We start from the raw sequence: 22,968 nt of genomic DNA, 5'->3' as shown, positions 1-22,968 counted from the left end.
GCAATTTCTCGTTTTTACAACACTTTTTTTTTTTTTTTTTTTTAGGGACCACATCTCATTTGAAGTCTATATGATAGAAAATACCCAAGTGTGACACCATTCTAAAAACTGCACCCCTCAAGGTGCTCAAAACTATATTCAAGAGGTTTATTAACCCTTCTGGTGCTTCACAGGAATTTTTGGAATGTTTAAATAAAAATGAACATTTTACTTTTTTTCACAAAAAATTTACTTCAGCTCCAATTTGTTTTATTTTACCAAGGGTAACAGGAGAAAATGGACCCCAAAAGTTGTTGTACAATTTGTCCTGAGTACGCTGATACCCCATATGTGGGGGTAAACCACTGTTTGGACGCATGGCAGAGCTCGGAAGGGAAGGAGCGCCATTTGACTTTTCAATGCAAAATTAACAGGAATTGAGATGGGATGCCATGTTGCATTTGGAGAGCCACTGATGTGCCTAAACATTGAAACCACCCACAAGTGACACCATTTTGGAAAGTAGACCCCCTAAGGAACTTATCTAGATGTGTGGTGAGCGCTTTGACCCACCAAGGGCTTCACAGAAGTTTATAATGCAGAGCCGTAAAAATAAAACCATTTTTTTTCCCCAAAAAATTATTTTTTAGCCCCCAGTTTTGTATTTTCCCGGGGTAAGAGGAGAAATTGGACCCCAAAAGTTGTTGTCTTATTTGTCCTGAGTACGCTGATACTGCATATGTTGGGGTAAACCCCTGTTTGGGCGCACGGGAGAGCTCGGAAGGGAAGGAGCACTGTTTTCCTTTTTCAACGCAGAATTGGCTGGAATTGAGATCGGACGCCATGTCGCGTTTGGAGAGCCCCTGATGTGTCTAAACAGTGGAAACCCCCCAATTATAACTGAAACCCTATTCCCAACTGTAAATGTAATCTAAACCCTAACCCTAATTTTAGCCCCAACCCTAACTGTAGCCCTAGCCCTAATGGGAAAATGGAAATAAATACATTTTTTAATTTTTCCCTAACTAAGGGGGTGATGAAGGGGGGTTTGATTTACTTTTATAGCGGATTTTTATGATTGGCAGCCGTCACACACTGAAAGACACTTTTTATTGCAAAAAAATATTTTTTGCGTTACCACATTTTGAGAGCTATAATTTTTCCATATTTTGGTCCACAGAGTCATGTGAGGTCTTGTTTTTTGAGGGACGAGTTGATGTTTTTATTGGTAACATTTTCGGGCACGAGACATTTTTTTGATCGCTTTTTATTCCGATTTTTGTGAGGCAGAATGACCAAAAACCAGCTATTCATGAATTTCTTTTGGGGGAGGCGTTTATACCGTTCCGCATTTGGTAAAATGGATAAAGCATTTTTATTCTTCGGGTCAGTACGATTACAGCGATACCTCATTTATATCATTTTTTTTATGTTTTGGCGTTTTTATACGATAAAAACTATTTTATAGAAAAAATAATTATTTTTGCATCGCTTTATTCTCAGGACTATAACTTTTTATTTTTTTGCTGATGATGCTGTATGGCAGCTCGTTTTTTGCGGGACAAGATGACGCTTTCAGCGGTGCCATGGTTAGTTATATCTGCCTTTTTGATCGCGTGTTATTCCACTTTTTGTTCGGCGGTATGATAATAAAGCGTTGTTTTTTGCCTCGTTGTTTTTTTGTTTTTTTTTTTCTTATGGTGTTTACTGAATGGGTTAACTAGTGGGCCAGTTTTATAGGTCGGGTCATTACGGACACGGCGATACTAAATATGTGTACTTTTGGTTTTTTTTTATTATTATTTAGATAAAGAAATGTATTTATGGGAATAATATTTTTATTTTTTTTTCATTATTTAGGAATATTTTTTTTTATTTTTATTTTTTTACACATTTGGAAAATTTTTTATTTTTTATTTTTTTTTTTTACTTTTTTTACTTTGTCCCATGGGGGGACATCACAGATCGGTGATCTGACAGTTTGCACAGCACTCTGTCAGATCATCGATCTATCTGAGAGCACTGCAGGCTTCACAGTGCCTGCTCTGAGCAGGCTCTGTGAAGCCACCTCCCTCCCTGCAGGTCCCGGATGCCGCGGCCATCTTGGATCCGTGTCTGGAGCAGGGAGGGAGGTAGAGAGACCCTCGCAGCAACGCGATCACATCGTGTTGTTGCGGGGGGCTCAGGGAAGCCCGCAGGGAGCCCCCTCCCTGCGCGATGCTTCCCTGTACCGCCGGCACATCGCGATCATGTTTGATCGCGGTGTGCCGGGGGTTAATATGCCGGGAGCGGTCCGTGACCGCTCCTGGCACATGGTGCTGGATGTCAGCTGCGATAGGCAGCTGACACCTGGCCGCGATCGGCTGCGCTCCCCCCGTGAGCGCGGCCGATCGCGTATGACGTACTATCCCGTCGGTGGTCATAGGGGCCCACCCCACCTCGACGGGATAGTACGTCTGATGTCAGAAAGGGGTTAAGGCCGGGTTCACACTAGGGTAGAATACGGACGAGTGCTATGTGAGAAAACATTGTATAGCACTCAGACAAGTGTTAATCTAAGGGGCAGCTGACATCACCGTATTATTTTTTTAATTTTTTTTCTCAGGCGTATTCGACGTGCATGTAAAATCGCAGCCTGCTGTGATTGTCACCGAGACTCGCCAGTGCAAGCCTATGGGTGCGAGAAAAAAATCGCACAGCACTTTGACCATGCGAGTGCTGTCCATGTTTTTGTTTGTTTTTTTTTTACGCTCCAGTGTCCTTTGAAAAGCTGGCAATTCATAGAGAAAATATATTGCGTAGAAGAAAAGCCAATAAGTCATCTGCCATGTTCTGTAAGATCACTGTAGGAGCCGACAGGATATTGGAGATGGATTACATATAGTAAATACAAATGGAATATATAGATGTCAGTGACAAATACAATTAGTACAGTGTGTGCAAATTACTGGACATGTATTTAATTAATAAAAGATTATTTTTCGGGAAAAAAATGGCGTGGGCTCCCACACAATTTTTGTAACGAGCAGAGGGAAAGCCGACGGCTGGGGCCAGATGTTTATAGCCTGGGAATGGGTAATACCCATGGAGCTTCCCAGGCTATTATCATCCGCTCATAGCTGTATAATTAGCCTTTACTAGCTATTAAAATGGGGGACCCCCTCCCCCCCCCAAAAAAAAGACGTAGGTTCCCCCTGTAACTAACCAGGAAAGGCTATGCAGACAGCTGCGGGCTGATATTAATAGCATAGGAAGGGACCATGGCTATTGCCCCCCCCTCCCCCAGGCTAAAAACACATCCTTCAGCCGCCCCAGAAAAGGCTCTAAGATGCACCAATTCTGGCACTTGGCCTCACTCTTCCCACTTGGCCTGTAGCGGTGGCAAGTTGGGTGATAATTGGGGGGGTTGTCACCGTCAGCCCCGAGGTTGGTAGTGGAGAGGCGTACATAAGACGCCCCCATTACTAGATAAATACTAGATAATACTTTATCTAAAAAACTAATTAAAGCTGCCAAAAAGGAAACAGAGAAGCACATTGCTAAGGAGAGTAAAACTAATCCCAAACTGTTCTTCAACTATATCAATAGTAAAAGAATAAAAACTGAAAATGTAGGCCCCTTAAAAAATAGTGAGGAAAGAATGGTTGTAGATGACGAGGAAAAAGCTAACATATTAAACACCTTCTTCTCCACGGTATTCACGGTGGAAAATGAAATGCTAGGTGAAATCCCAAGAAACAATGAAAACCCTATATTAAGGGTCACCAATCTAACCCAAGAAGAGGTGCGAAACCGGCTAAATAAGATTAAAATAGATAAATCTCCGGGTCCGGATGGCATACACCCACGAGTACTAAGAGAACTAAGTAATGTAATAGATAAACCGTTATTTCTTATTTTTAGGGACTCTATAGCGACAGGGTCTGTTCCGCAGGACTGGCGCATAGCAAATGTGGTGCCAATATTCAAAAAGGGCTCTAAAAGTGAACCTGGAAATTATAGGCCAGTAAGTCTAACCTCTATTGTTGGTAAAATATTTGAAGGGTTTCTGAAGGATGTTGTTCTGGATTATCTCAATGAGAATAACTGTTTAACTCCATATCAGCATGGGTTTATGAGAAATCGCTCCTGTCAAACCAATCTAATCAGTTTTTATGAAGAGGTAAGCTATAGGCTGGACCACGGTGAGTCATTGGACGTGGTATATCTCGATTTTTCCAAAGCGTTTGATACCGTGCCGCACAAGAGGTTGGTACACAAAATGAGAATGCTTGGTCTGGGGGAAAATGTGTGTAAATGGGTTAGTAACTGGCTAAGTGATAGAAAGCAGAGGGTGGTTATAAATGGTATAGTCTCTAACTGGGTCGCTGTGACCAGCGGGGTACCGCAGGGGTCAGTATTGGGACCTGTTCTCTTCAACATATTCATTAATGATCTGGTAGAAGGTTTACACAGTAAAATATCGATATTTGCAGATGATACAAAACTATGTAAAGCAGTTAATACAAGAGAAGATAGTATTCTGCTACAGATGGATCTGGATAAGTTGGAAACTTGGGCTGAAAGGTGGCAGATGAGGTTTAACAATGATAAATGTAAGGTTATACACATGGGAAGAAGGAATCAATATCACCATTACACACTGAAAGGGAAACCACTGGGTAAATCTGACAGGGAGAAGGACTTGGGGATCCTAGTTAATGATAAACTTACCTGGAGCAGCCAGTGCCAGGCAGCAGCTGCCAAGGCAAACAGGATCATGGGGTGCATTAAAAGAGGTCTGGATACACATGATGAGAGCATTATACTGCCTCTGTACAAATCCCTAGTTAGACCGCACATGGAGTACTGTGTCCAGTTTTGGGCACCGGTGCTCAGGAAGGATATAATGGAACTAGAGAGAGTACAAAGGAGGGCAACAAAATTAATAAAGGGGATAGGAGAACTACAATACCCAGATAGATTAGCGAAATTAGGATTATTTAGTCTAGAAAAAAGACGACTGAGGGGCGATCTAATAACCATGTATAAGTATATAAGGGGACAATACAAATATCTCGCTGAGGATCTGTTTATACCAAGGAAGGTGACGGGCACAAGGGGGCATTCTTTGCGTCTGGAGAAGAGAAGGTTTTTCCACCAACATAGAAGAGGATTCTTTACTGTTAGGGCAGTGAGAATCTGGAATTGCTTGCCTGAAGAGGTGGTGATGGCGAACTCAGTCGAGGGGTTCAAGAGAGGCCTGGATGTCTTCCTGGAGCAGAACAATATTGTATCATACAATTATTAGGTTCTGTAGAAGGACGTAGATCTGGGGATTTATTATGATGGAATATAGGCTGAACTGGATGGACAAATGTCTTTTTTCGGCCTTACTAACTATGTTACTATGTTACTAACCACGTAGTCACAATGTAAGAAAACGGGCAACTCGAAAAAAGTCATTTAATGAAAGCATGACGGACTCCTTTTTAATAGTCTTAATTAAACCGTACGATGAATTTACTTCACCTATGTGAAGTCGACTCAAGCGTCGTGGAAATTTTCCCACGGCGCTCGCACTGATGTCGGAAAGGTGAAGTGAGTTCATTGGCTGTGAACTCCCAGGACCTGTCAGATGGCACCGCAAGCAGGAGAACTTTCTCACGCTCACGGTGCCCCCAGACAGGGAATAGTAGTTCACACAGAGACACTGAGCACCGTGTGCTCAGTGTGTCTGCTGGTTGACAGGCTGTATGGTCTCCTCCTTACCGTATAGCGCGTTGGTACCCATGTGTAGTGTTTTTTTTTCTGGATCATCAGTTGCTCCTTACTTGTGTCTTTGACGCCATCGCAAATGCGGACAAAGTAAAATCGATTTAAAACTTCTAAAACTGCATCTTTAAAAACTTTGCATTTTTTTGTTTCAGATCGTTCCATTTAACACCTACAGATTAGAATTACATACACAGAAATTACAAGTACATAAAATATTTAAAGGGACAAGATAATGGGAAGGCGAGCCCAGCCCAAACCAGCTTACTAACTCAAACTATGCAAATTCATTGTGACATTTTAAACCCACGTAGCCGGCTGGTGCCGGGGAGCGTCAGCGCGTTTCACATTGTATTCCTGTGGATGCTTTCTGATACACTGGGTAGAAGAGGAACTGAGCAGCACTATATGCCATAATCCTTTTATAAGCTAGGTGTTTAAAAATGCAGCAGCCCTGGGGCGGACAAGCCGTATGTTGTAGTAGCGCGCACCTGAGGAATCCGCACATTGAATTAAACCCACTCAGAATTCCAGCTTCTCTCGTGTCGTTCTAGTTTCTTCCTGCTTTCTTGCTTCCGTAAAGCCATTTTCTTCAAGGTCCCTCTTCATTAGAGCTTCTTGGTATGACAGATCTGCCTGCAAGTAGGTAAAAGGTAGATTAAAAAAAAAAGCAATACACGGTGCAATATTTGAGCCGCAGGATATAAATTCTGAATGTCTATCACGTCTCCGGTGAGAACATTTCCTAGCTGAAGCCACGGCACAACGCCGGATCCATTGTATGTCGGACTCCATTGACTCATAGTATGGGTTGTTGTGTTACCATCATTGTTGTGATGGCACGAGTTTATCTGCGCTGCCCTATTGGTGTTTATGCATTAACGGCAGCATGAACATTGCCTGTCGGGAACGACCGCTGTCAGCATATTGTCAACTGTTTGCAGCGTGCCAAAAAGTGTTCAATGATCATCTATAGTTATGGGACTCTACAGAATAGTTTGGTAGGTGAAAATAACTACTGGTTGTGTTAGGACTAGTCGTACCATTTGGTTTGCTATAGTCTTGAGCGACTTGTTAAGAGCAATAATTCCACTTTACCATGGGGACAACCTGGAAAAATGTCCTTGAGGTAACCCCTACAAACTTCCCGGTGACAGCTATTGTTCTGACGGTCTTGGGTTATGTGCACATTGAGTCTTTTAGACGCCGGCAGAACTGCTGAGTCTTTTGAAACGGAAGACTACTCAACCAAACGGTGGCGTTGTTTTGACTATTAAAGCATTTTTCTTTGCACTGACTTGTGGTTGTCCTAACCCTCGCCCCATCCCATTCCATGTGTATATATAGACTTTTGAACCATTATCAGGTCACTTCTTTTAGATTCTTCAAGCCTTTTAAAGCCTGAAACGCTAGAAGAAAAAGCTTAACATGTGAACAGCAAGACATTTTAAGGCGTGCTGCGTGACCGCAGGAGGCAGCCACAACGCTTGAGATAGTCGGACAGCAATTGCAGACTCCTATGTACAGGGGCTGCCTTATTTGAGGTGTGCAAGTGTCGTTACACACCAGCAAATGGCTGCAGAAAAAGTTAATGAAAAAAATTGTATTAAAAACAATTGATTTATATAACCACTTTAATTTTTTTTTTAAAAATCGCGGCACCTTCGCTTTTTCAGGTGGGTCTCTGAGCTTCTGAAATGGATATCTCGAGCACACTCCTACCGTTATGGTGAAAATCTAATCGACTTTCATAAAATGCTGGTTGCAAAACTGATTTTTTTTTTTCTTCCCCTAACCAGCTTAGTAGGATTTTATACTGCTCAACAAATGCCTCTCCTCCCCCACCTTTCCCCCATGTGTTCCCTTTGAGGATCGGAAGTTTTAGTGGAACTGGTTAGTTTTGAGGACCAAGTTAGGCTACTTTCACACTAGCGTCGTGTGACGGACGTCGCAATGCATCATTTTGGAGAAAAAACACATCCTGCAAAGTTGCCCGCAGGATGCGTTTTTTTTTCTCCATAGACTTGCATTAGCGACACATTGTGACGTATTGCCACACGTCGTGTTTTTGGCGGCTGCGACGCACAAAAAAAAACAGGGTAACTTTTTTTTGTGCGTCGGGTCCACCATTTTCAATCGCGCATGCGCGTCCGAAACTCCGCCCCCTCCCCAGAACTCACAATGGGCAGCGGATGCGTTGTAAAACTGCATCCGCTGCCCACATTGTGCTAACCAATCACACTGTCCGTCGGGCCGACGGTTTGCCTTAAAGATTTGCCTTATGGTTTTCAAGTGGTTTTACAACAGAGAAATCTGCTGCTTTCTCCACCAGGACAAATCGTGCGCTTTCAAAATTCTCAAATCTGGGGTAAAATCTGTATTCAGTGAAGACAAAATGTTTCATTACAGAGAGGATCTGATCAGAAGCAACTGAAGACCTCCATCTCTGTAACATTCTGTCTGCAGCGAACACAGATTTTACAAAAGAATTTAGAATTCTGAAAATGATTCGGTTCTAACAGGGGAAAAAAAGCAATTTATTTGAGCTAGATCACAAACTTCAGGTGTACTATTGATTTATGAAATACAAATTAAAACAACGGTTACTATTTAAACTTTATTTTTTCCCCTATCCAAAGAATAAGCTTTAACAGGAACGTGCCCGGAGGATGGACGCCTATTCACTAATTACGTGGCTGGGCTTGTCTTTTAGTAGTGATCTCAGCCACCCCCATTGTTTTGAAAAAGTGAGAATTAGGATATACTGTGAACTTTGCCCATATAATGAAATTGCCCCTAAAATACAAATGCTGCCACATAATTACTTAATCGGTGACAACACTGTTATCTGGTTCCATCTAATGTCTGATAGGTGTAGAAGGATCCGCAATACTACGTCTTTACTTACCCAGTTTATGTAGATTATATTTCTAGAGGAATATTTGCATGATTTTCTGTGGCTCGTTACTTGAGTTATGGGACATATTCAATTTATTCTGTAGAAGCCTCTGTGCAGTTATTCATACAACTAATTTACTTTTACATTCCTGCTTTTTTTTTTTTTTTTTTATATTTATTTGGCATCTGGTTAGTGTTGTACACACAACTGTTTTGTACATTTTATACCTTCAGACTCCAGTATAATCTGATATAGGAAAGACATATATCTTGGACCACGGAGGACTCACAATTCCAAATATTTTTGAAGTATAATCTGTGAATCTGTAGCTCTACATCCGGCCTCTTGACCTTCTTGCTTGCTTTCTCCATTCCATCTTTGGAATAAGCTGAAATATTACACTTGTGCTTACATGCACATGTCTGAGTATAAGATCGATTAATTTACTGCAAACATGCCGGGACAAGCTGCCCGAAACTATATTTCCCTGAAGATCAATGTGATTCACATTTAATATGTATGCTGGCTCCCATCATAAAATGGGTCGGCGCTCGTGTGCTACAAAGCCATTAATATCCTACCAGGTACTGCTGGCAACATGTCCTCTTGTATTCCTCAGGCATGGAGTCTCAAATATGGCTTCATTAATGTTTTAAAGGGATTGTGTCACTGATATTTCATGTTTTTTCTGGTTTTATTTACTGTAAAAATTTTCCCTTTTAATTATGTTCCTTGTACACAATTGTGGGGTCAGCTGTCTTGCTTGAGTTTTTCTGTGGACAACACTTGGGGCACGTACCCATATGTGAGAAAAATGGACGAGTGCAATCAGGTAAAACATCGGATTGCGCTCAGACCAATGTTATTCAATGAGTTACATCTCATCTGCAAAATTTTTTATTTTTTTTCTCAGCTCAAATCGGACTGAGAAAAAAAAATTGCAATTTGCTGCATATCTCGGACGAGACTCGCCAATGCAAGTCAATGGATGCAAGAAAAAAATGCACAGCACTCGTACCATATACGATGTACATACATATGTACATATATACATACTTGAGTATAAGCCTCCCACCCCCTAATTTTGCCACAAAAAAACTGGGAAAACTTAATGACTCGAGCATAAATGCCTAGGGTGGAAAATGCAGCAGCTACTGGTAAATTTCACAAATAAAAATAGATACCAATAAAAGTAAAATTAATTGAGACCTCAGTAGGTTAAGTGTTTTTGAATATCCATATTGAATCAGGAGCCCCATATAATGCTCCATACAGTTCATGTGGCCCCATACAAAATACGCCCCATATAATGCTCCATACAGTGTATGATGGGATCCATAAGATGCTCCATATTTAAAATATGCCCCGTACAATGCTGCACAAATGCTGATTACAGCCCCATAAGATGCTCCATACAGATATTTGCCCCATATAATGCTGCACATAGCCCCATAAGATGCTCCATAGAGATATTTGCCCCATATAATGCTGCACATGGCCCCATAAGATGCTCCATAGAGATATTTGCCCAATATAATGCAGAGAACAACCAACCACCAGAGCAAAAGACCTAACCCCAAGAACAGATCACATAGCAGGGTATACGTATTAGAACAATAAGTCTTTATTATTAGTAGTGGTAATACACATGGATAAAAGTGCACATGTTGGATAAAAAACAAATAACCAGGATAAAATCTCCAAAACGGTTTTATATAAAAACCAATATAGGCATAAGGTGTACCCAAAAAAAGGGGAAAAAATATATATCAGGACTCCTTAGGAACAATCAGAATTGATACTGTGTGACAATGTGGAAAACATGGTAAGATATATGAAATAACGTGAGCATATAATACAAAATCACTATGGGGTTAAAGACAACCCGTAATAGGGTTGTAAAAACAACTTTTATATGAATAAAGTGCAAAAAGGTGCAAATGTGCAAGCCTGCAGTGTAATACTAGTGTGGAAGGCACCCACTATATGATGAGCGCAAATTAGCACAATATAACCAAAGGAAGAAGTGAAGGGAAATCATGAAAAAAATGATAAAATTGTAGCGGAGATCCTGTACCTTATGGTGTCACCGAATCCAATCAATGCGCACCCCAACTCGCGTTTCGAATTTAAAATTCTTCGACATCCCCCTGACGAAGGATTTTAAAAACTGGTGGAAAGCATGCCAAGACGCGTGATAGCTGTGATTAAAAATAATGGTTATTCCACAAAATATTGATTTCTGAACTCTTCCTGAGTTAAAACCTTATTATTGTTTCTACATGATTAAGAACTTGTGTTTTTTGTTTGTTTTGTTTTTTGCATTATTTGAGGTCTGCAAGCAATACTTTTTTTTTGTTATTTTGACCATTTGTCATTTTCAGAAAATAAATTCAAAATGTATTGCTTGGAACTTCAGAGACACGTTGTTAATAGTTTATAGAATAAAAGAACAATTTACATTTTACTCAAAAATATACCGATAAAGAGAAAAATCAGACAAACTGAACAATTCTTGTTGCCGAGTTTTCCCTGTAAACACAGAACTGGCTAATCAGATCTTTTCCCAGTTGATTATAATGCTTAGTGCTGCATAAAATGAATAACCTTCATTTTTTTTTTCTTCTCTAGAATATGGCATCCATGCTGAGCACCTGGAAAATGTTCATCTTTCAGGGCTCCCACTGGGTAAGTGATTAAAAAATAGGTCCGGAGTTTGTTGTATGTACCGGCAAAAGAAAAAAAAAAGTGCAACTTGCCCAAAACACGAGCAGTTTCTCCTATAAATAGCCGCTCGCTTCAAGTTTACTGCTGCATGTAATGTAAGAAATTAAGTGGCTGAATTCTGAAAATATTCAGAAAAGATTAAAGTGACATCTGCCTTGCTCAGAGCAGATTTCACTTAACTAAATCGACTGCCTAATTTCCTGCCTACGTAAACCCGCCATTAGCTGGCTGTTGGGAATCTATTTGTATGCAGTGATTTCCATGAAATGAAAATTATTGTTGGGTACTCTGAGATGGAAGAGCAGCCGTCACTTGGTTACGGATTCTAGAGCGAATAAACTTTTTTTTTTTTTTTTTTTTCCCCTGTATTTTCTTATGTTTGCTTTTCTCTTTTTAATGGATTCTTTTTCTTTTTTTTTACTTTGGTCTTTTGTATGCATATTTAGTTCCTATCACATGACTATAATTGTTTGTTTTATTTACGGTATGTGGTTTCGTGACTTAGCTTGCCCAAAAAAAAAAGAGATGCCTACACATTTGGTATTGTTCCCTGCTCATTTTTACTAAACACACAGTAAAGGCAAACTATTTTTTTTGTTTACCACATTTGTTGGGGAAATAAAAAATTCCTTTACTTTCCTGTACATTATTTAGTCAATTAAGGTTGTTCAAGACTATACCTCCATTCTGCAAAAAAGCAATCGCCCTCCTAAAGTTGTCAATGGAGACATAGTTATGGCTTTTGGAATAAGAGGAGTAACCAAAGGAAAGCGTGAAAACCTATGATGGAAGATAACTTTCTGATAGATGCAAGTTTGACCACAGAACCCCCAACAATCCAGAGTCCTCAAGATTGGTGGTGGTTCAATTGACGGTAGGACCACAATCAGCTGTTGTGTTATCCAGTGCCTGCAAGGAGTAAATTCAGGGAGTGGAGCTGCAGAATGCATTGTCATTCAAGGTGTAGTTGCAGCTGCTGGGTACTGCAGAACACCTTTTATTCTTTTGAATAGCGGCTGATCAGTGGGGATGCTGTGTGTTGGACCCCCACAAATCTCATATTGTTTAGCTTTCATGTCGGCAGTCAATATTGCATGACAAGATTATGAACTTGGCGATACCAAATGTGTGCGTTGTTTGTTTTTTTTTTTTGTTTGTTAAATCTTTAATTTTGAATGGGGAAAACTTTGTATAGAATCATATATTTATGTATACATATGTACTTACACATGTATACATACATATACACATGTATACAATATATGCGTGTGTATATGTGTGTGTGTGTATGTATGTATATATATATATGCATATATTGTATACGTGTATATGTGTGTGTATATATATATGTATGTATGTGTATATATATATATATATATATATATATATATATATATATATATATATATATATATATATATATATATATATATATATATAATATATGTGTGTGTGTATATGTATGTATATATGTGTGTATATATATATACACACACATACACATGCGCACACACACACACACACACACACCTGCTGTGTGTGACAGAAATGATCACGTGCTATGATAACCACTGGGGTCTCCAGCAGACTCTGGGTTGTCATACCAACCCATCGGGGACTAGCAGTCATGTGCCGATGGATACTGGTGCCGATGGGCGGAGCTAAGACGCGCATCCTTTTTGTGCGAGTTAAATGCCACTGTCAGTAATTGACAGCGGCATTTAACTAGTCAATAGCTGCAGGTGGATCGCAATTCCACCCACGGCTGTTAGAGGAACATGTCAGCTGATTAGATCAGCTGTCATCTGCTGTGCTGGAAAAGGTGCTGGCTCATCGCCAGAGCCATCATCAAAGAGGGGGAGGAGACCTATGACGGTCACTGCACGTCTGTGTCATTAAGTGGTTAAATATGATTTGAGTTCTGCATCTTAAGGTAAGGCCTCCTTCACATGTACGTGTGGTGACAGTTTTTACACGTACCGGAGACACTTACACACGTAGACCCAGTCAAGTGAATGGGTCTGTGCACATGTCAGTCTGTCCGTGGGCAAAACACACTGACATGTCTGTTTTTTTATTAGCAACACGTGCCACAAAATGTCCCACACATAGATGACATGTATTTTGTTTGTTTTTTTAACAGCGTAACACACACTGGCGCCTGGGAAAAAGCAGTACAGTTTGCGCTGTTCCCAGGCACCGGGTACTGAAGACAGCTCAGATCCTTGTCGCCTTGTCTCACTGTGATCGGCACGAGCAGACGACAATGCTAGTTGTATTCAACACCTGCTGTATACACCATGTGTGAAATGAATAATTTAAAACAAAATGGCGTGGGCTCCCGCATAATTTTCAAAACCAGCAAAGGGAAAGCCCACGACTGGGACTGATGTTACTAATCTTTGAAAGGGGACAATATCCCAAAAGGTTCCCAGGCGATTAATAACAACTCACAGCTGTTTGCTTAGCCTTTACTGGTGAGTTTACGGGGAACCACCAGATGAAAATAACGTAGGGTCCACCTATAAATTCTCACCAGTAAAGCCTAAACAGACAGCTGTGGGCTGATATTAATAGCCCGGGAAGGGGCCCCCTCATGACGAACACTGATATCTCCGGTGCTGGTTTTTCCAGTACCGGAAATATCAGGCCATGCGAGAGAGTTTGCTTTTGCATTGCTGTCACAGCCTGTTAGCACCTGCACATTTGTTTTGAGGCGCTCCCTTATTATTTATAGATTGTCTTGCATTGATCAGTACTGATATTTATACCTGTACCATACCGTATATGGAGGCTTATAGTGACTGAGCTCACAGTGCCACCTGCTGGCAGATACAAGCCTTGCACTGTGCTCCTCCAAATTTATTGGATCAGTAATGAAACATTTTCTTTTTATGTCTCCCAGTGGTCCCATAGTTATGACTGTACTGCAGAAAACTATTACCTGCTTTTCTGTAGTTAAAGCTAACAATATATTTTCTTTTCTTCCCATCCTAGCTTGTAGCGGGATTCCTGAACAGATTAGACAGCCTAGCGGTGTTATCACTAGTCCGGGATGGCCTATAGAATACCCATCCAGAATAAACTGTAGCTGGTACATCCATGCCAACCCCGGGGAGGCCATCACCATCAGGTATGTGGCACACTGTTACACAATTGTATGGTGAGCCTGGCTGTATAAGCCATCAGTGCTACTAATCCATCTGTTACAATGCATAAGAGATGTCATCGCACGATATACACACAGATGGATAGATATAATCTAGATCTGTGTAATTTACACACAATTAACAATGGGGCAGTGCAGATTAGCATTTTTTTCTCTTGAATGAATAGTTGGTTGCTGCAGGCTCCGGCAATGACTACAGATCACCGAGAGTTTCTACAGTCAAATCCACGATAATCCGCCACATCTCCACGACTTGCATTTATAAAGGATTGCCTTTGCTTGGCAAGTCGTTTTAAAGCACCACTTCAACAGTCCAAAAACACGAAAAAGTCCTGCTAAAGTGGTGCTCCTAATGTAAGGTCCATGACCCTACTCTTATACTCACCTGCTGCCATTTTCGCCTTTATCACCGTGGCTCCCCGCGGTCTCCGGCAGCTTGTGACCTGCCGGCTGCTTCAGTGTTTTATGGTCACAACTGGTCCAGTCTGAGAGCCACCTTCTGCCTGTCTTAGACTTGCATTGAAGGCTTATGACGTCATGTCTCACTTCTGGCCAGTCATAAGTTGCGGGACCGGTGAAGACGCCGGAGGGCGAGTATATGACCGGGGGAAGGGGACTGACACTAGAAACACCACTCCAGCACTGAAATGAGAAACCACTGAAGTGGCGCTTTAAAAGGGTTTTCTTGTGAACCCAATCCCTGTAGTGGATCCACGAGAGCCAGAACGTAGAACCGCCCTGTACAGGCCTCTCCAGCACCGACAAATTACATTGATCATGCTCACCTGATCTATGAAAAAATCGGCCATATCTAAACCTCAAAAAAAAAAAAGAGATATTCCAATATGTTTAATTTTTGCGATGTACAAATGTTATGTTGGCTCCTGACCACCATCAGAGACACCACTATCAAGCTACTGTGAGGATCATTATTCCCGGGTTGCTTTATTTCCAGTATATCATGACATGCACAGAGGACTTTCTGACCTTTTTTCTTATGATTTTCCTCTAATTTCAGTTTCCAAGAGTTTGATATTCAGGGATCGCCCTCCTGCAGTTTTGACTGGTTATCTATAAGTCCAACACAAAACTCTGACGGGGTCAAGGCATGTGGCTCCACAATCCCAGCACCATATACCTCCACACAGGACCACGTATGGATCAAGTTTCATGCAGATGACCACATTTCCAAAAAAGGATTCCGCCTATCTTATACTGCAGGTAGCTCGTGATCTGTGTGGGCGGGCGTAATGTTGGCTTGTGGCATTGTGGACCATGTTAGGAGACATATGGCAAAAGGTCTCGGAGCTGCTTTAAGATCTTGACTCTGCGTTCTGCAGCTCCTGCTTACATCTCAGACACCCAGACAATCCCTTTTCTTCATAAGTAGTCCTGCTTGGTCTCTTCACATCTATGGAAGATTTGGCGAATTGAAGCTCTTGTACATTCTGTGCCAGTCGAATCCGAATGTGGCATCATAAGGCAATGGCCATTACACAAGGCCTGCCTAAGCTTGTTTGACAGGGCTGGTGTAATATTGTGGGTTCTTTTTATTCTTTTTTAAATGAACAATCCTTTTCCTTTCTGTCAAATACATGATGTATCTAGCCGACATATGTGCCTCGATTTTAGCTGTAGTCTGTGAAGAGACCTGACTGCCACCATTCAATCTCCCTGCTGAACTGCCAGTGGAGAAAATGCACATTACTAGAACCTAACTCCCCGCTTTTAAAGCAGATTCTACACAATGAAAGGTTATTTTCAGCAACACAAAGTCCAGATCCAAATATAGTGACTCCACTTTTGTGAGAATCTAGAAGTATGGCGTACTTGAATCAACGTTTCATCCGCAACCCTTCATCAGGCCTTCAAGTTGACACCAGGATTCTCATGCATAGGAGGGGAAACCATGATCATGGGGTAATGACCTTAAATGTGAAGAACAATATGATGTCCTAGTCGCAACACCTCTGGACCATAGTCTTTCTTTTCTTCATGTGTCTCAACTTGAATGCCTGACGAAGGTTTGTTGTAAGCCCGAGATGTTGCTTTGACTTCTCTGTTCTGTATTCTCACAATAGTAGATTAAAGAAACTTTTCAGGTTCAGAACAATACTTATCCAGGAATTTAAGTTTGGACTCCAAGAGTCTAAGGAAGAATAGAGACAATAGTCCAGGAGGTGTTGCCATACCTACCATACCATAGACTTCTAATGGTCTTCACGTTTGAGGCTATTACCCCACCACCATCGTTTCCTCTTGTTCGTTAGGCATTCAGGTTGAGACTCCAGGATTCTCATGAAGGCATGTCCTCAAATGTTTCTTTACTCTGTTCTTCTGGAGACTCGCAAAAAGTATTAATTGAATATGGAGGACTGTATTTGGATCTAAATTTTGTGGTGTTTCACCAAGAAGCTTTGTCTGGTGTGCCGTTTCCCCCCAACAATTCTGGATTGGATGAGATTGTGGGCAGCCCACCTACAACACACACCCACTAATATGTACTAATGGAGAGAGAAACTGCCTGCAACTTCTAACATGTGCACGAAATATGTACATGAGCCTCCATTAGTCCAGTGAGTGGCCCAAAGTGCCCTCTTGGCCTCCTTCCGACTCCCATGCATTACTAAACTGTCTAGTAAAAAAAAAATACTTTAAAATCAATTACCTAGCTTATGACCTTAAAGTTTGCCTTTTATGAGCACCTCATATGCACTCCATCTCTGCCAAATGGATGAAGTCAATAAATCATTTGCAGCTGCACAATGGAGTCTTGTTGTGCTTCCTTGAGTGTAAGGGAGCTGAGCTGAAACAATCCTGTGTAGTGTGGGAGGCAGTCTGTTGTATAGCAAATAGCACAGCCTGTTACCACTTGTGACTTTGGAAACGTGTTATCAAATGATGATATTGTTGGGGGTGCAGAGGTAGTAGTCCCACCTGGACATAAGTTATACAGGTCCTTCTCAAAAAATTAGCATATAGTGTTAAATTTCATTATTTACCATAATGTAATGATTACAATTAAACTTTCATATATTATAGATTCATTATCCACCAACTGAAATTTGTCAGGTCTTTTATTGTTTTAATACTGATGATTTTGGCATACAACTCCTGATAACCCAAAAAACCTGTCTCAATAAATTAGCATATTTCACCCATCCAATCAAATAAGTGTTTTTTAATAACAAACAAAAAAACCAACAAATAATAATGTTCAGTTATGCACTCAATACTTGGTCGGGAATCCTTTGGCAGAAATGACTGGTGCAATGCGGCGTGGCATGGAGGCAATCAGCCTGTGACACTGCTGAGATGTTATGGAGGCCCAGGATGCTTCAATAGCGGCCTTAAGCTCATCCAGAGTGTTGGGTCTTGCGTCTCTCAACTTTCTCTTCACAATATCCCACAGATTCTCTATGGGGATCAGGTCAGGAGAGTTGGCAGGCCAATTGAGCACAGTAATACCATGGTCAGTAAACCATTTACCAGTGGTTTTGGCACTGTGAGCAGGTGCCAGGTCGTGCTGAAAAATGAAATCTTCATCTCCATAAAGCATTTCAGCCGATGGAAGCATGAAGTGCTCCAAAATCTCCTGATAGCTAGCTGCATTGACCCTGCCCTTGATGAAACACAGTGGACCAACACCAGCAGCTGACATGGCACCCCACACCATCACTGACTGTGGGTACTTGACACTGGACTTCAGGCATTTTGGCATTTCCTTCTCCCCAGTCTTCCTCCAGACTCTGGCACCTTGATTTCCGAATGACATGCAAAATTTGCTTTCATCAGAAAAAAGTACTTGGGACCACTTAGCAACAGTCCAGTGCTGCTTCTCTGTAGCCCAGGTCAGGCGCCTCTGCCGCTGTTTATGGTTCAAAAGTGGCTTTACCTGGGGAATGCGGCACCTGTAGCCCATTTCCTGCACACGCCTGTGCACGGTGGCTCTGGATGTTTCCACACCAGACTCAGTCCACTGCTTCCTCAGGTTCCCCAAGGTCTGGAATCGGTCCTTCTCCACAATCTTCCTCAGGGTCCGGTCTCCTCTTCTCGTTGTACAGCGTTTTCTGCCACATTGTTTCCTTCCAACAGACTTACCATTGAGGTGCCTTGATACAGCACTCTGGGAACAGCCTATTTGTTGAGAAATTTCTTTCTGGGTCTTACCCTCTTGCTTGAGGATGTCAATGATGGCCTTCTTGACATCTGTCAGGTCGCTAGTCTTACCCATGATGGGGGTTTTGAGTAATGAACCAGGCAGGGAGTTTATAAAAGCCTCAGGTATCTTTTGCATGTGTTTAGAGTTAATTAGTTGATTCAGAAGATTAGGGTAATAGGTCGTTTAGAGAACCTTTTCTTGATATGCTAATTTATTGAGACAGGTTTTTTGGGTTATCAGGAGTTGTATGCCAAAATCATCAGTATTAAAACAATAAAAGACCTGACAAATTTCAGTTGATGGATAATGAATCTATAATATATGAAAGTTTAATTGTAATCATTACATTATGGTAAATAATGAAATTTAACACTATATGCTAATTTTTTTAGAAGGACCTGTACATGGTCGAAACAGTGAGTGCCATTTTATAGCATTGCTTGCCTTTTCTAAAAGATTTTTATTAGGCTAAGTACACACTCCGTCTTTGCACTTCGCCTACAGGATATGTCTCTACATATACTTTAGAATATCTTCCAGTTTCTTATAGAAAACCACACAGAATAAAAATAACATTTTATGAAGTCAAATTTTTTATTTCTTTTTTGTATTTTATTTTTCTATTTTAAGGAAAGAAAAAATGCGACCGGAACAGATTTCGTTGTGACAACGGAAAATGTATCTCCGAAACCTTAAAATGTAATCACATGGACGACTGTGGGGATGGTTCAGATGAGAAGCTATGTGCCAAGCTGGGTCGCCCGACAGAGGCGGCCTTTCAGCCCTGTGCTTCCAGTCAGTTTCAGTGCCTGTCGCGTTTCACTAAAGCCTACACTTGCCTGCCTAACTCTGTGAAGTGTGATGGCAACATTGACTGTCTGGACTTGGGAGACGAGATTGATTGCGAGTTACCTACCTGTGGGCAGTCACTGAAATACTTCTACGGGGCATTCAGCTCCCCCAACTACCCCGATTTCTACCCCCCAGGCAGCAACTGCACGTGGCTTATTGACACCGGAGATCGCCGGAAGGTGATTCTGCGTTTTACAGACTTCAAGCTGGATGGAACCGGCTATGGCGATTATGTAAAAATTTACGATGGGCTGGAGGAAACCGCTCGTAAACTTTTGCGAGTTTTAACCGCTTTCGATTCCCACACTCCACTTACAGTAGTGTCCTCGTCGGGGCAAATCCGGGTCCATTTTTGTGCGGATAAGGTGAATGCGGCCAGAGGATTCAACGCAACCTACCAAGTGGACGGCTTCTGTCTCCCATGGGAGATTCCCTGCGGGGGCAACTGGGGCTGTTACACTGAGCAGCAGCGATGCGATGGCTACTGGCATTGCCCCAATGGAAGGGATGAGTTGAACTGTTCAATGTGCCAAAAAGATGAATTCCCTTGCTCCAGAAATGGGGTGTGCTACCCCCGTTCTGACCGCTGTAATTACCAAAACCATTGCCCCAATGGTTCGGATGAGAAAAACTGCTTCTTTTGCCAGCCAGGAAATTTTCACTGCAAAAATAACAGATGCGTCTTTGAAAGTTGGGTATGCGATTCTCAAGACGACTGTGGGGACGGGAGCGATGAGGAAAACTGTCCGGTAATTGTGCCCACGCGGGTCATCACCGCGGCGGTGATTGGCAGCCTCATCTGTGGGCTGCTGCTGGTGATTGCATTGGGTTGTACCTGCAAGCTCTACTCTCTACGCATGTTTGAGCGCAGGTAAATATAATTCATATATACCATTTTTTTTTAATTGTGTGTGTGTGTGTATATATATATATATATATATATATATATATATATATATATATATATATATATATATATATATATATATATATAATTTTTTTTTTTTTTTATTTTTTTTTTTTTATTTGCTTTTATATTTATTATATTTTTGTTCTTTTTATGAGAAAAACTGGATGTTGTAGGTTAAATAGATTTTTAGAAATCAGGTTTAATGTGATGAATATAGGGAATAAATATCTTTTAAGATGCATTGTCTCCACTGCTGCCTTTCGCTACTTCACCTGCTGCTGGATGTCGTGTCCATCGAGATGTCCCATAACTATGGCAGCCGGTCATTGCGTGTCCCGGTGACATAACCCACCACAGGTCCTATGGATGTAAAGTAGCAGCAGAGGGCACTGAGAAGTCTTTTAAAGGGAACCTGTCACCCCGAAAATCGCGGGTGAGGTAAGCCCACCGGCATCAGGGGCTTATCTGCAGCATTCTGTAATGCTGTAGATAAGCCCCCGATGTTACCTGAAAAAGGAGAAAAAGACGTTATATTATACTCACCCAGGGGCGGTCCCGCTGCTGGTCAGGTCGGATGGGCGTCTCTGGTCCGCTGCGGCGCCTCCTATCTTCATTACAAGACGTCCTCTTCTGATCTTCAGCCACGGCTCCGGCGCAGGCGTACTTTGCTCTGCCCTCTTGAGGGCAGAGGATAGTACTGCAGTGCGCAGGCGCCGGAAAAGTCAGAGGCCCGGCGCCTGCGCACTGCAGTACTTTGTCTGCCCTCAACAGGGCAGAGCAAAGTACGCCTGCGCCGGAGCCGTGGCTGAATATCAGAAGAGGACGTCTTGTAATGAAGATGGGAGGCGCCGCAGCGGACCAGAGACGCCCATCTGACCTGACCAGCAGCGGAACCGCCCCTGGGTGAGTATAATATAACCTCTTTTTCTCCTTTTTCAGGTAACATCGGGGGCTTATCTACAGCATTACAGAATGCTGCAGATAAGCCCCTGATGCCGGTGGGCTTACCTCACCCTCGATTTTCGGGGTGACAGGTTCCCTTTAAAGGTGTTGTTCCTATTTTACCTTTTTAAAAAGTTCCAATTGGAGGGCCCATCACATGACTGCGGGATCCTGGACCCAGTTTCCTGACTCTGATCAGTGACCCTTTAATTTTGGTTTTTGTTTAGTTTTTCCACATCCTTGGCAAGGTATTACTTTTTCGTAGGCTCCCTCGCACTCCTTTCCCCAGCACTTTTGTTCCTTACCCACCGTTAAGTTCCTGCTCACCTCTATGGCATCTTCAAAAGGAGAAGGGCATCAATCGAAAACATGGGTTAGGACCTTCTGCAACAGGGCACTGACTTGGAGGCACGATACCTCCTGATGTTTAGTGACCGGCAGAAGGTTACACTTGATCCCTCTTAGGCACCGCAGTAGATTGGGACATATCTACCTATAAAAGCTTTTTGGAAGGTTGTTTGGACTGCGCTGAAAACTCCTTGAAAGGGAAAACAAGACCACTCTGCTAAAGGGGTTTTGAAAGTTGCAGGTAACCTGTACTTCTGTTATTGTATCTTATAAAGGAGCCCAATTCAAGAGAGTTTATCAATACGGTTAATTCTCAATGCGTTTTCGAGTTATTGTTACTTCTTCAGGAGGACCATGGAGATCTATAGTTCTCCTGAAGAAGTAGGAATACTTTGAAACGTGTCGAGAATAACACTTACTGTTTTAATCTATAGTTCGATCAAAGTACATGTTCTAGCATGCCAACTTTTTATGATGGCCTTGGAGGACAGTAGAGGCAAAACTTTCGGTGCTGTACGTATGGCAATTATTACTGCAGCCGGATTCAGGCGCAGAACCCTTTTATATACTGTCTCTGCGTCATCCTTTTGGGGTTGCAGACTTGGATCAATTCTAAATTTTCATGGGACTAGGTCTGACTTGTCCTCTTCAGCACAGAAGCTGTGTGCATGACCACTGCATCATCAGTATTGATGCCTAGGTAGACGGCATGAGACTGAGGCCATTAATTGGTGACAGCGGCCACATGTTTTAGACTAGATGTAGATCAGTAATGCTGATTTTGATACAACATGCCATTGCCTTCATGTGCCTCAATTTTGGGCCCATCTTGGGTAACGTTTTAAACAATTCTAGCACTAGGGGGAGCACAGCAACTTGCTTCAGTTCAGTGTATGCATCATCACGTACATGTCATAGCCCCTTATTCTGATGTTTTGTATTTTTTATCTCTTGGCTTTTCTCCTTCCTAAAGGTCCTTTGAAACCCAACTTTCACGCGTGGAGGCTGATTTATTGAGACGGGAAGCCCCTCCATCTTATGGCCAACTGATTGCTCAAGGCTTAATCCCACCAGTGGAGGACTTTCCGGTCTGCTCTCCAAACCAGGTAAATGTCTGAATTCATTAGGACCCTTGGGCTTTGTGTGCATGATCGTAAAGAACAGCGGTTTGGACACAGCTCACCTGAGCTGCTTTCTACAGTACAAGCACAGTGGATGGGAGTTAT

The 22,968-nt window shown here is 42.0% G+C and overlaps 1 protein-coding gene across 1 annotated transcript in view; it reads left to right on the top strand.

Moving 5' to 3' along the window:
• LRP12 (LDL receptor related protein 12) overlaps positions 1-22,968 on the top strand; it is an 84,504-nt gene that overhangs the window by 50,071 nt on the left and 11,465 nt on the right. Inside the window, exons 3-7 of the mRNA XM_069731763.1 lie at positions 11,264-11,320; positions 14,357-14,492; positions 15,547-15,749; positions 19,321-20,413; positions 22,716-22,848. Coding sequence (XP_069587864.1) covers positions 11,264-11,320; positions 14,357-14,492; positions 15,547-15,749; positions 19,321-20,413; positions 22,716-22,848 — 1,622 coding nt within the window. The remainder of the gene's footprint in view (positions 1-11,263; positions 11,321-14,356; positions 14,493-15,546; positions 15,750-19,320; positions 20,414-22,715; positions 22,849-22,968) is intronic.

The sequence above is a fragment of the Ranitomeya imitator genome, chromosome 6 (genome assembly GCF_032444005.1).
Source record: "Ranitomeya imitator isolate aRanImi1 chromosome 6, aRanImi1.pri, whole genome shotgun sequence".
Lineage (NCBI taxonomy): Eukaryota > Metazoa > Chordata > Amphibia > Anura > Dendrobatidae > Ranitomeya > Ranitomeya imitator.
Note: the sequence above shows the minus strand (reverse complement) of the source record. Positions and strands in the feature narration are given on the sequence as shown.